At 44.9% G+C, this 13,947-nt stretch overlaps 1 protein-coding gene across 1 annotated transcript in view; it reads right to left on the reverse strand.

The window, feature by feature from the left end:
* Nucleotides 1–1,067: 1,067 nt before the first annotated feature.
* LOC111980065 (probable E3 ubiquitin-protein ligase HERC1) overlaps nucleotides 1,068–13,947 on the reverse strand; it is a 106,615-nt gene continuing 93,735 nt past the window's right edge. The window contains 2 exon segments of the mRNA XM_070449584.1: nucleotides 1,068–1,338; nucleotides 9,634–9,660. Of these exon segments, the coding sequence (XP_070305685.1) occupies nucleotides 1,180–1,338; nucleotides 9,634–9,660 (186 nt within the window). The 3' untranslated portion in view covers nucleotides 1,068–1,179.

Here is a 13,947-nt window from a genome sequence, read left to right on the forward strand (position 1 = left end):
AATTAGAGCAGTAACAAGAAATGTTTTGTCATACCCGTGGTATACGGTCTGATATACCACAGCTGTCAGTTAATCAGCATTCAGGGCTCGAACTGTCTCTTATACACATCTAGATGTGTATAAGAGACAGATACGGTCTGATATACCACAGCTGTCAGTTAATCAGCATTCAGGGCTCGAACCAGCCAGAGTATAATCATAATTGTATCACTGTCTCTGTTCTCTCTCTCTCAGACACAGCTCTGACAGCAACATTACTTAATATACTCTGGTCAATAGAGTATTACCTATACATCTTAATGTAGGCTCCGTTTCAATATCCAGTCAGAATGCAGGCCCAATACATTGCTTCATTGTAAATGGTGTGCTAGTATAGACATCTGAACAGAGCCCTAACAGCCAGCCTACCCACTACTAGAGTAACATTTCCCAGCCAACCAGTCAGCCAGTCAGCCAGCCAGCCAGCCAGTCAGCCAGCCAGTCAGCCAGCCAGTCAGCCAGTCAGCCAGCCAGCAGTCCACTGGCGGTTTAGAGCACACCAGATAAAATCAAATAAAGCTAGCTAACACCATATGTGTGCATGTAACTCACTCAAGCCAGGACGCTATGGTATCATAGTCTGAATGAAAGATGGCCTTTACGTCTGCCAACTTTGACCTATTATTAATTATTATTCACAGCCTTTTTCTTTCTGCCTACAACAGTCATATTACTCATACTTCCTGTAGCATAAAAGTTATTCAGTCGCTTAATGCAACAAGGTTTATCCTAAATCAATACGTCTCAGTAGATTATGCACTCTTTTTAAACTAAAGTTATTCTTCTTTAACAAATATTCTGTACCATGCAGAAACTGTGAATTCAAAAACAAAAAGGCTTTAAAAACTAAAAATGTTTCTCTCAGAGCGAGCGATAAGAGAGATCACCTCATTCGGCTAGTCATTCATTCAGCCACACAGAGCCCAGAGCCAGAGGCTAGCACTGACTATTGTACCAAAGAAAAGTCAAAAGAAAGAAGATATGAGGAAGAAGAAGAAACGACATGACAAACGCTTTGAGCTTTCAAGTAACGTTGAGCCATGTTGTTGTTATTGTTGTTATTGAGCAGGGTCTCATCAGTACTCAGTATCATTACTATCAACATCACCAGTATCATTACTATCAGCATCACCAGTATCATCAATACTCTGTGTCGGATCCGTCGGCCGGGTCGGTGTTTCGGGACAGCATGTAATTGTCCATGTCGATGGAGGGACAGTTGTGGATGGAGTAGCGCAGCCTCTCGGCCAGGATGGCCTGGCTGGTGTAGGGAGGCAGACGCAGCTGGAAGAAACACCGAAAGACGAGAGATGGCGAGGCAAGCAGCAGAGAGGAAGAGGAGAGCAGTCGAGGAGGTGTGTGTGTTGTGGTAGGTGGTCACCTCAAGGTCACTGCCGTGCTGAAGTAATTTTTATGGATCCAACCAGATTACTGTACTGTCCCTGCTTATAATACAATATATCATATAAGTTACCATATTAGTGGATTGGCTTGTGAGAAAAATACAATTAAGGGGGCACACATTTAAATGTTCAAATTTCAGATTCGGTCTTCCTACACCTAAATTATACTTTACCATACTCTCACACTGCACGTAGCAGCGCCTTTATTCAAAGCTACTTGTTACAGTGAGCGGATCCAGTTTTAGTTTGGTGATCACTACGGGGTTTGAACCCTCTCCTCTGGAACCAGTGACTATTGAAGAGGTGGTCTAAGAGTAGGTGAAGATAGACTCTTGAAGAATTCTAATGATCCTGAGAATCCTTATTAAGGAGTTAGAGGGTTAATGGTAGCGTACTGAGAGAGAAAAGAGGGATGGAGAGGAGAGAGAGAGAGAGAGAGGAGGCAGAAATAGGGATAGAGTGAGAAGAGAGAGCGAGAGGGGGAGAGGCAGAGAAGAGAAGAAACAGAGAGGTGAGAGGAATGAATGCTGATCTGGGGATGTGCTATCTCTCCTCCTCCTCTCCTCCTCTTCCCTCTCTCCTCTCTCCCCAAGCAGTAGAACTCCACACATCTGTTACTGGCAGGAAGGGTAAAACCTGAGAATAAACTGAATTAAAAAGATTCATGTATCTCCTGATTCTGTTAGCTGTGTGGATTGGTGAATGAATAATGAGAGCGTGGAGTCATTTTCAGGGTTGATGAAGAGGCTCATCTCTACCCTGAGGTTTAGAGAGAAACAGTCTTTATACCGGATCAGATATCACAAGATGTTTCATAACTGTCTGCCACCCACTGCTGCGCTTTTAGCTTTTCTCACTGATAAACAACGTTTGCCACCCACTGCTAATAGCCTTTAAGCTTTTTATGACTGATAAACAAGGGATCCTAGTATGCATGTGTTATGTGTTGCATATTCTATTTGCAATGCATAAAACCACTTCCAACATCTCAAAATGATTTGCAATACCTATACGTGCTCCACAGGCCACCTGCACATACTTGAGATTTATCCAACTACACACACACACAATCAAATGACAACAAACTAGCATTGTGATAAATCTCATGTTGGGTTTTTGCGTCGTTGCAGACAATTATTTCTACTGAACAAAGTAAACATATTTATCAACAAAGCAAGCCCATTACTGTGAAAAGGCTGCCCCATTACGGGGATCTCATTTGTCAATATGAAATGAACTGGCAGGTGAAACGGAAGAATCAGAGTTCAGTGGGCCTGTCACTCACCTGCATTTTTTAACTCAACAGGGTTAACTCACAGGGAGGGGTGTGAGTGAGACAGAGGGTGTGAGTGAGACAGAGAGAATAATGAAAGAGGGAGAATAAGAGAGGGGAGAATGACAGGGGGGAGAAATAGAGAGAAATGAAAGATAGAGATAATGAGGGGGGAGAACAGAGAAGAATGAATGAGAGAGAGAGAGAGATATTAAATGTGGGAGATCAGAGGGGGAGAAATAGAGAGAAAGAGAGAGAGGAAGAGAGAGAGAATGAAAGGGAGAATGAGAGGGGGAAAATAGGGAATGAGAGAGAGTGGAAGATAGAGAGAATGTGAGGCTGTAAAAGACAAGGCAGGCAGAGGGCTAGCTGTTACAGATTCAAAGCTAGAGTTTAGAACAGAGGATATTGTGTGCTCTTGTACTCTCTGTGACATATATACCAGGCTATTCCCCTGGCTGATCAAACCCACACGGTCATGATCTGAGCTGCAGTGGAAAGCTGGAGCTCTGGATTGTCAAGCCTGTTTTTCCCCAGCTCAAACCTTGCTGGTGACACAGCAGTGAACCTGAGTGCAATAGCAACACTGAACCCAGTGGCCATCAAGGAACCACAGTCTGTGATAATCCTTTTTGCTGTTAGAGTGAGTCCCCCTCCGAGCCCAAGCTTGAATTATTCATAGCTACAGTTAAGTCTGGGCTTTCAAATCAAAGCAGTTTCACAGTCAGTCAACAGTGGAAAAAAGACTGAACCTTTTCAATCTTACATCAGTGAAAGTTAATAACTTCAGAGACCAATCTCCACCGTGTACAGAAAGGTTGTGCCGCTGTAGTTACTAGAACTTAGCAACTCTTCTTGCCTAAATAATACATCCGTTTTAAAAAAAATGAATATTCAATATTTAAAAGAAGTTTGCTTCAAGGTATTGAAGGTTCACATTGATACAGTCAAGGGATGTTAAGCCGGGCAAATCAAATCTGCCCTCGTGTCACCCTCTCTCTCATCCTCTTCTGGCACTCAAACAATTAGAAAACTTGTAAAGGTATAATGTATTTGTGTATTGCAGTGGTGGGTGTGTGTTCCCTGCTGGCCACACTAATTTATAGATGACACATCATCTGATCAGAAGATATTTGACCCTTGTCTCTATCCTCTCTCCCTCCTCTCTTCCCTCTATCCTTCTTTCAGTCAGTCAGTCTCTATCCATATGTGTGTCTGTCTCTCTCTCCTTCTCTCATCTCTCTATCTTCTCTCTTCTTACCTCTCTCTCTATACTCCTCTCTCCTCTCTTTATCCTTCTTTCAGTCAGTCAGTCAGTCTCTATCCATATGTGTCTGTCTCCTCTTCCTCTCAGTCAGTCTGTTAGTCAGTCAGTCTCTCTATCCATATCTGTCTGTTGTCTGTCTGCCTCTCATCTATCCTTCTCTCAGTCAGTCAGTCTCTATACATATCTGTCTGTCTCTCTCCTCTCACTCTCTCTATCCTTCTTCAGTCAGTCAGTCTGAGTCTCTATCCTCTCTCTTCTCTCTATCCTTCTCTCAGTCAGTCAGTCAGTCATCATCATCCTATCTCTTCTGTCTGTCTGTGTGTTGCACAACTTTTACATCTTGATCAGGCCTAAATCCCATTATCTCAGGGCAGACAGACAGACCTTTCTTCTCCAAAGATACGGTACGGCTGAGCCAGTCACTCTGTGGAGAACCAGGTGGGTTGTCTGTGCAGTCTGCTCTAGAGAGAGAGACTATTGGATGCTAGGTTTTATGCATGGGTCGTGTTCAGACTAATGAGAACAAGTCTTATTGGTTCAGAGAGACTATTGGAGGCTAGTGTTCATCCTGGGTCGTGTTCAGACCTAATGAGAACAAGTCTTATTGGTTCAGAGAGACTATGTGGATGCTAGTGTTTATCCTGGGTCGTGTTCAGACCTAATGAAAACAAGTCTTTCTTATTTGGCTCAGACAGTAACACAGGTTTCCTTTCATTTCCATGAACCAAACCCAGGATTATACCCAGCTCCAGAAGGGGGAGAGTAGGTTACTGGACAATGTTACCCTAAAACTCATGTTACACCATTGTAGTCTAGCATCCCAATTTAGCAATATTATTCTCTAGACCAGAAAACAATTGACTTTAAAAAAAACAACGTTATTCTATACTTTATATCCTCTGTTTCCGTTGATATATTGATGGTTCTATTTATAACAGTACAAGGTGTGATGACTTAACAGTCCCACCCTCCCAGCTGCATTACTAGGTTACTTTACTGGCGATTCTGGATTTTCTGCAGAACGGCCTGCTCGGCACACAGAAAACAGATGGGCAATAAGGGCCACGGTAGAGAAGGAACAGAAGACGTAGCATTATCTTCTCTCGCGAGCAGACAAAAATCACATCCAGACAGAGATACATCTACAGCTGTGCTGATTCAGAGTAATACAAACTAGTGCTGGTTTACGGATTCAGCCTAGTCTGGTAACAAACACCTTTAAAAGGGAGAGCTGTGTCCGAGGAAAACAGCCCTTTAGGTTGACGATACTAACAATGACAATTTTTACAATTGGTGTATATTGTAGCTATACATTCCACGCAACAACAAAAAAACGGAAAACCCCCCCAGATACTGTACATAATAGACTACATAAGAGGAACTTCTTTCAGGACAAACTCACTCAGCTCAGTTATCTAACGTGCAACCTGGCCCGGCCCTTTTCCCTACCCATGATTCATAGCAGCGCTTTAAGGATACCCATAATAATCTCCATCATCTTCCTCTTCTCTCATTGGGCCTCTGCCAAGCACCATTCATCAAATGATGATCATCGCAGCAAGAGGAACTAAGAGCTGCTTTGTAATCCACGACCGTTCTGCATGCAAAGCACGCTACATGTACTAGACAGAAGCTTTCCGCTGCATTGCATCACACACTTACTCACGTCTGCATCTTACAATAGGTTTGATATTTTACCCTTTATTTAACCAGGCAAGTCGTTGAGAACAAACTGTTATTTACAATGACGGCCTACCCTAACCTGGATGGCGCTGGACCAATTGTGCGCGGCCCCTACGGGACTTTGATATTGTCATACATTTGTAGTGCAGAGCAGTTAAATTAAGGAACCGTGTATGGTTGGGACGGAGAATGGAGGGATTACATGGTCTGTAACACTTGATTTCACAATGATGTAAATAATATTTGACATAATTAAAAAAAAACTTTTTAGTGATATATTTTCAGTTCTCCTGTCAAGTATTGAAGAATAAATATCAAGATGAGAATACTGCAGTGTGGTCACACTGGTGCAGTGGACACACCTTGAAAAGCCACATTCTACAAAACAGTGATGCTAGTATCACAAAATATACAGCCTGACGCAAACACAGACGACGGCAGGTCTGTCAATGTCTAGTTATTTTTCCTGATTCCTAAGAAAGATGAAAATGACTCCCTTGCATTAAAGTAGAACATAGAATTAGAATGTTTCCCCATTCTAGAAGCAGAATATAGAACACCTTATTTTACACCCAGACCTGCTGTTTTCAACTCTCTAGAGACGCAGGAGCGGTAGATATTCTTAATGATCGGCTATGAAAAGCAAACTGACATTTACTCCTGATTATTATTTGACCATGCTGGTCATTTTGAACATTTGAACATCTTGGCCATGTTGTTATAATCCCCACCCGGCACAGCCAGAAGAGGACTGGCCACCAGTCTTGATGTACGAAGGGCTATTATAAAATAAACTTGATTTGGAGCCTGAAAAGGGTCTGGAGGAAGTGATTTGCTCCAAGTCTGGGAATTGTCCAATTAAAGTCTAACATTTCAAAGAAAACTATCCAGTTACGACTGGGAACCTGTGACACCAGGGTTAGTCTAATCATCAAAGAAGACTTCAACTGTCGATCCCAGGCTTATCAAGAGGCCAGCATTGAGACTGAAAAAGAAAAATGACACCAACTGTTCATATTTAATCACATGGTTTAATCTACATAATACCGCTGCTTCTTAAATGAGACAGTCAAACAGAAAAATTATTTGTATACCATTCTCCCCACTTAAATACTAAGTACAACAAATGTTATAGCTATCAAATCAAAACATCAAACTAGGCTATATCATCACAGCACATCTATGGAGAAACATCATTATTATTTTCATATAGCTTCAGATCCTCTTAATTGAGGATTGCTGTTATTGTGAAAGTGTCGCACAGTTCATCCCTGAAAGAGTGGTATTGCAGGTTCTCATCTTATCGACATTTAGACTAGACGATTTGATGTGGCATGAGGAACAAGTTTACACTCCAGTTTCCAGGGGGTGAGGAACAGGATATTCAATTATGATTTTCTGCAAGAAATCCCTTATAATATTTTCTTTGCACAAGCAACAATGTAACAGGTCTATAAAGTGCGAAAACATCACAACAACCAATCATTGACAACTTTTATTTAACATTTTAGTTTAAATCCCGTTTTCTTTATCCCCGAGCTCTTCTTAACGTAGTCCCAAGCTTTACAACGATGCTCCTCGAGTCCAAAATCTTTAAGGGAAGAAACGCCTTTAAAAAGTAGAATAATGTAGCTATATGCTCCTGTAATCCACAGCACACAGTCAGTAGTTAACTGACGCCTTGCCTCCGACACAGACGTCTGGGTGGTCTCTCTCCAAGAGTCAGAAGTCTGGTTGGTCTCTCCAAGAGTCAGAAGTCTGGTTGGTCTCTCCAAGAGTCAGAAGTCTGGGTGGGTCTCTCCAAGAGTCAGAAGTCTGGGTGGGCCTCTCTCCAAGGTCAGAGTCTGGTGGGTCTCTCCAAGGGTCAGAAGTCTGGAGGGTTCTCGGTGGAGTTCTCTCTCCAAGGGTCAGAAGTCTGGGAGGGTCTCTCTCCAAGAGGGTCTCTCCCAAGGTCAGAAGTCTGGGAGGGTCTCTCTCCAAGGGTCAGAAGTCTGGGAGGGTTCTTCCAAGGGTCAGAAGTCTGGAGGGTCTTTGTCACTCTCCAAGAGTTCATGCGCAAATGTTTTGGGCCAAGCAACAAACAAAAAACTAAAGCAGTTATTCAGAACACTACATTAGTGGTCTGTCCTAAATCTTTGACCTATGCGTTTCAAAAACCTACCATCGCATCCCTGTATTTTGTTTCAGGGAGAAAGCACTGCAATTTAAAACACTACACTTTTCACAAAACTGCAAAAAACAACAAACCCATTTATAAATACGCAGCAACATAGTACAGTACAGTTCAAGTTTTGGCAAATGTTTAAATCTGTCGAGTGCATTGTTCATTAGGTGGCATTATATTCATCCAAGACAATACATTAGTAGGTACTCTATATGGACACAGATTGAGGCTGGTTTTGGGACTCTGACTTAGTCTCCATCCCAAATGGCATCTATATAGTACACTACAGGTCAAACCAAGTGCACTATAAAAAGGGAATAAGGTGCCATTTGGGACTCCATTATTGTTAACCATTAAGGCCCGAGGGGGTGTGGTATATGGCCATATCCACGGCTAAGGGTTGTTCTTCTACGCTACTCTGCGCCGGGAGGGTTTGTCTCTACGCGAGGAACGCAGAGTGCACTGGACACAGCTTAGCCGTGGTATATTGCCATATAGCAAAACCCCAGAGGAACCTTATTGTACTTATTTTGGTTACCAACGTATTAGAGCAGGAAATAAATGTTTTGTCATACCCGTGGTATACGGTGATATACCCAAGCTGTCAGTTAATCGACATTCAAGGGCTCGAACCAGCAGAGTATGTAATCATAATGTGATATCACTGTCTCTTTTCTCTCTCTCTCAGACAGCAGCTTGCAAGCAACATTAGACTTAATATACTCTGTCAATAGAGTATTACTATAACATTAATGTAGGCTCCGTTTCATATAGTCCAAGAATGGCAGGCCCAATACATTGCTTCATTGTAATGGTGTGCTAGTATAGAAATGTGAACAGAGCCTAACAGCCAGCCTACCCACTACTAGAGTAACATTTCCCAGCCACCACGCTCAGCAGTTCAGTCACCAGCCAGCAGCAGATCAGCAGCCGGACCGTAAGATCAGCCAGCGTCAGCAGTCAGTCGCAGTGCCAGGCCAGCAGTCCACTGGCGGTTTAGAGCACACCGATAAATCAAATAAAGCTAGCTAACACCATATGTGTTGTAACTCACTCAAGCCAGCGCTATGGTATCATAGTCTGAATGAAAGATGGCTATTATTGACCTATTATTAATTATTATTCACAGCCTTTTTCTTTCTGCCTACAACAGTCATATACTCATATCTTCCTGTAGCATAAAAGTTTCAGTCGCTTAATGCAACAAGGTTATCCTAAATCAATACGTCTCGTAGATTATGCACTCTTTTTAAACTAAGTTATTCTTTTTAATACAATTTTACCATGCAGAAACTGTGAATTCAAAACAAAAAGGTTTAAAAACTAAAATGTTTCTCTAGAGCGAGCGATAAGAGATCACTATTCGGCTAGTCATTCATTCAGCCACACAGCAGCAGAGCCAGAGGCTAGCACTGACTATTGTACCAAAGAAAAGTCAAAAGAAAGAAATATGTGAGGAATTAGATAATTGGGGAAGGCGGAATGACAACGCTTGGTGAGGGTTCCAAATGTTGTGGAGGTTGAGCCCCTCGGTTGTTGTTAAGTTTGTCTGTGTTGATGTCGAGCAGGTCTCAATGAGTATCTCGTATTTTACTGATGCGGAGATCAGCAGCTCATCCATATAGCTAGTCAGTATTTCAGGGAGGACTGGGTATAGATGATATTCTTCGGTGGTGGTCGGGTCTGTCGTGCGCGTGTCGTTGTGTTTCGGGACATTTTGCAAGATGTAATCTTGTCCATGTCTGATGGAGGGACGTTGTGGATGGATGTCGCGCGGGTGCTTCTTTCGGCTCGAGCGCTGTAATTGGCTGGTGGGTGTGGCGGAGGTCTACTTGCGAGTCTGGAGAGATAGGCACGTTCTGGGTCTGTGCGGGAGCGCTCGGGTTCCAGAGGCTGGGGAGAAGAGGCAAGAGGTTTGGTCACATTGAAGGAGAATTAGAGAATGGCAGGCGGTTCAGCAGGTGATAGGAGAAGAGAGACTAGATGTGTTCCAACATGGGAGGTACGAAGGGAGAGTAAGAGACGTTAGGCGGTTTGGTTGCTTCTGGGTGGGACGCAGGGATCGGTAAAGGAGATATTGTTAGAAGTAGGGCTTACTTCAGGCGATGTGGAAGAAGGTGCATGAACATGGGGGTTTTAAATTGAGAGGAGACATTAGGGAGAAGGGGCGCGGTTTCACATTTGGGTAACGGATGAGTAGTTAGTTAGGTGGTTTTCCATGCCAGTGATGGAGTAATTTTTGAGAGTAGGGGGGTTCCACAGGGAAGGTAGAAGAGAGAAGAGGGTTTACAGGGATGGGAAGAGGTACGCATGGCGATGGAGTCTGATGGTTATAGGTTCGACTGGGTTAGCATGAGTGGAGAAGTAGGGGTGTTCACAGGAAGGAGGACAGCAGTAGGAGTGATGGCAGGGTGTTTCATCTATTGGACAAGTGAGGATTCGTGTGAAGAGGGTTCACAGGGAAGGAGAAGAGAGAGAGGTCACAGGGAAGGAGAAGAGGGGTTCACAGTGAAGGAGAAGAGGGGTTCACAGGGGGAAGGAGAAGAGGGGTGCACAGTGAAGGAGGGTTAGGGAAGATTAGAGTGTTGGTTTCGACGGAGTGTAGTAAGCGATTCGGGGTTCATAGGGCAATTGGCTGCCGATTGGTAGTGACATGGGTGTTCTATCTAGGATTTGTGAGCAGAGATTAGTGGCTGGTTGCCTATTCGGAGGCAGGGAAGGGGTAGGGACTGGCACGGGAGAATGCGCGATGGGGTGTTCTGGGCACAGGTGGGATAGTGGAGCCAAGGAAGCTAGGGATATCAGGTGGGTCTTGCTAAATTTGAAGGAGAATAGGTTTATGATTGTGGTGAGCTGTGTGGCGGTTTTACTGGGACAGTGGAAGCAGTTCAGGCCGTTGGTTTCATTCTGGGCCTTTATCACGCGGGTGAAGAGTAGTTTATTTTTAAGGGTGGTAAATCAAAGAGGAGCGGGTGTGGAGACAGGGATATGAGAATGACGGGTTTGTTCTGGTACCAGAGTGGGAGGGAGAAGTAGGTGGGTATCCAAAGGTGGAGAGGAGCAGGACAGATAGGGGTGTTCAAGGTGACACAGGAGGTGAGGGGTTTACTATGCCAGGAGACAGGAGAAGACGCGTGAGTCTTTCAATTGGGGGATATAAAGGGAGAGTATTAGGAGCACGGTGGCGACAGAGGCGGGTTTTCTAAGAGCGTGGAAAAAGGAAAGAGGGAAGGGAAAGGGAGGGGTGCTACGTAGGGAAGAGAAAAAAGGGTAGTAGAGGGGTTTATCACAGGGAAGGAGTTTAAAGTAGTAGAGAGCACGTGTGGTTTAGAATCGAGGGGGGAGACTGGAATCGCGGGTGTATAATTTTCAAGAGGGGTAGTGATGTTACTAGCAAGGGAGGTACAGAGTGGGTATTAATAAGTGTTTAAGGAAGAAGAGATAAGAGTAGGGTATCTTACGCCGGTTTGAACGGACTGAAGACGCGGTAGTGAGTGGGGTGTTCATCAGTGAGCTTGGAGAGGCAGAGGGTTGTACGCAGTGATTATGTGATGAAGATTTGGGAATGAGTGGAGTGCTTCACAATGGGTATGGAGTAGAAGAGATGTAGGGAGGATGATATATGCGATATACCGGACGAGTGGTGGTCCGGCATGCACCGCAGTGTAGGAGAACAAAGGCGCTTGGTACAGGGATGAGATGAGAGATGGCAAATTGACACGTGGGCTTGTCATCATGTGGAAAGTGAAAGTAAGCGGGTTCTAAAACCATGTGGACGGAGGAGAGACACTAGAGAGTATACTATAATATCACTAAAAAAGTTTTTTTTAAATTATGTCCAATTTATTATTTACCATTCATTGTGAAATCAAGGGTGTTATCCCACCCACTCCTCCACACCACGCTACCTCCACACCCCTACAGTGAACAGGAGAGACGGAAGAGGGGGTTCACAGGGAAGGAGAAGAGGGGTTCAATGAAGGAAGAAGAGAGAGGGTGCAAGTGAAGGAGAAGAGAGAAGAGAGGTTCACAGGAAGGATAAGAGGGAAGAGGGGTTCAAGGGAAGGAGAAGAGATGCAGAGGGGGTTGCACAGGGAAGGAGAAGAAGAGAAGAGGGGTTCACAAGGGAAGGAGAAGAGGAGAGCGGTTCAGGCGATATGTGAGAAGAATGAAGAGGTTGCGACTCAGGAGCAGAGGAAGAGGGTTTACACGGACACGGGAATGAGGACGGAAGAGGGAATTACAGGGTTACAGGAGGAAAGGGGTTGATTCAAGGGAAGAGAAAGAGGGGTTCACAGGGAAGAGAAGACGGTCGTCACAGGGAGGAGAAACGGGGTTCACGAGGGAAGAAGGGAATGGGTGCGACAGGGAAGGAGAAGAGAGAAGCGGGTTACCATCTGATGGAGAATTAAAGGAGGGGTCGTCACTTAGGGAAGGAGAATTTGTGAGATGTATGAGGGGGTTCTACCAGGAAATTATTCTCGGGAGAGAGGGAAGCCCAGTGGGTGGTCTAAAAGGGAGTGTAAGAGGTGGCGTTTTCAGGTTAAGGTTTACGAAGTAGGGGTCACACGGAACCAAGGAGAAGAGGGTTTCACAGGGGAAGGAGAAGAGGGGTCTCATCAGGAGGAAGGATAGATTCGGCGGTATCACACTACGGGAAAGCGAGGTATAGCAGCGGGTTATTCTTGGGAAGTGAGAAGAGGGACCAGATGGGACGTGTTGCACAGGGAACAGTGAGATGAAAGGGAAGACGCGGAGGTCACAGCGGGAGGATGAGAGAGGGAAGATGGGGTTTCCTACGCGCGGGAAGGATGACAAGGGAGAGAAGAGGGGTTTGTTCGGAGAATGGAGAGAAGAGGGTTTCCAAGGGATACATGGGGAGTATGGAGACGGAATGGTGGGATGTTCACTTTTGAAGGCTGGCGTTAGGGTAGTCAAGCAGAGGAGAAAGAGTTAGAGGCGAGGAAGAGGGGTTCCTCTGTTGGATCAGGATGAGTGAGCGGAGCTCGTTAGGGAAGAGGGAGAGGGGTCTTCTCTATCAGGACAGGAGAAGATGGGAATGAGGGCTTGATAGGAGGAGGAAGGCACGCGAAGAGGCGTTATTATGGTACAAGGAGAAGACGGTATAGAGGGCGTGGATCTTGCACAGTGTGAGGAGAAGAGGGTATCACACAGTAGTAAAAGTGCAGAGAGCGGTGGGTTGCAGCAGTGGGAAGGGAGAGAAAAAGTATTTAGGGGTATCAACTACGCGAATGGGCAGAGCCTGGGTACTGTATAGAAGTAGGAATGCATGAATATATCGAAATGGGAGACAGAGGATATAAGAGTGATAGGGGGATATCACAGTGAAAGTTGGTAGTAAGATGGGGTGCACAGTTGAAGGAGTAAGAGAGAAGATGAAGGTTACAGGAGAATGGAATAAGTGTTGAGAGGAGGGTTGTTTTTCATGGCGATTGAGAGTAAGAGGGGTTACGAAGGGTAAGGAGAAACGATGAAGTAATGGGACGCTGGGTTACACTGATGGGGGCATTGGGACATGAGAGGGAGTCTTCACAGTAGAAAGATGTAGGGTTACAAGAATGTTTTGATGAAGAGAGTAAGGGGTAATCACATCTTCGCTCGCATTCACTGGGGCTGGAGAGTGTATAAGGGAAGCTGAGGGGGTTGCGCATAACGAGGAAAGAATGGAGAACGAGGAGGAAACGCAAGTTGGGTGGGTGATTTCGGTAGCGGTGGAACAAGTAGGAGAAGAGACGTGTAGATTGGGTTCTTATACTAGGAGTGAGTACAGGAACCAGGAATGAGAGAAGAGCACAGTGAAGGGACGTAGGCGGATATTCGTTACCTCTCTGGGAGACGAATGTGGAAGACTTGGTTGCAAGAAGAAGAAGGGAGAGTCTGACAGAAGGGAGCTTCACAGAGGGTAGAGGAGTTAAAATAGCGCTCGCAAGGTGAGATAGCGGCGCGTCTGGAACCGAATGAGTTCACAAGTGATTGGCTTCTCGGAGATATAGGAGTCGGGAGATTACGATCCACAGGGATAAACATAATCCAATAGTCTCTTCTCTCTAGAGAGGGGAAGGAGCAGAGGGAAGAGGGGTTGCAACAGTGGAAGGGC

Source organism: Salvelinus sp. IW2-2015, linkage group LG20 (genome assembly GCF_002910315.2).
Source record: "Salvelinus sp. IW2-2015 linkage group LG20, ASM291031v2, whole genome shotgun sequence".
Taxonomy (NCBI): domain Eukaryota; kingdom Metazoa; phylum Chordata; class Actinopteri; order Salmoniformes; family Salmonidae; genus Salvelinus; species Salvelinus sp. IW2-2015.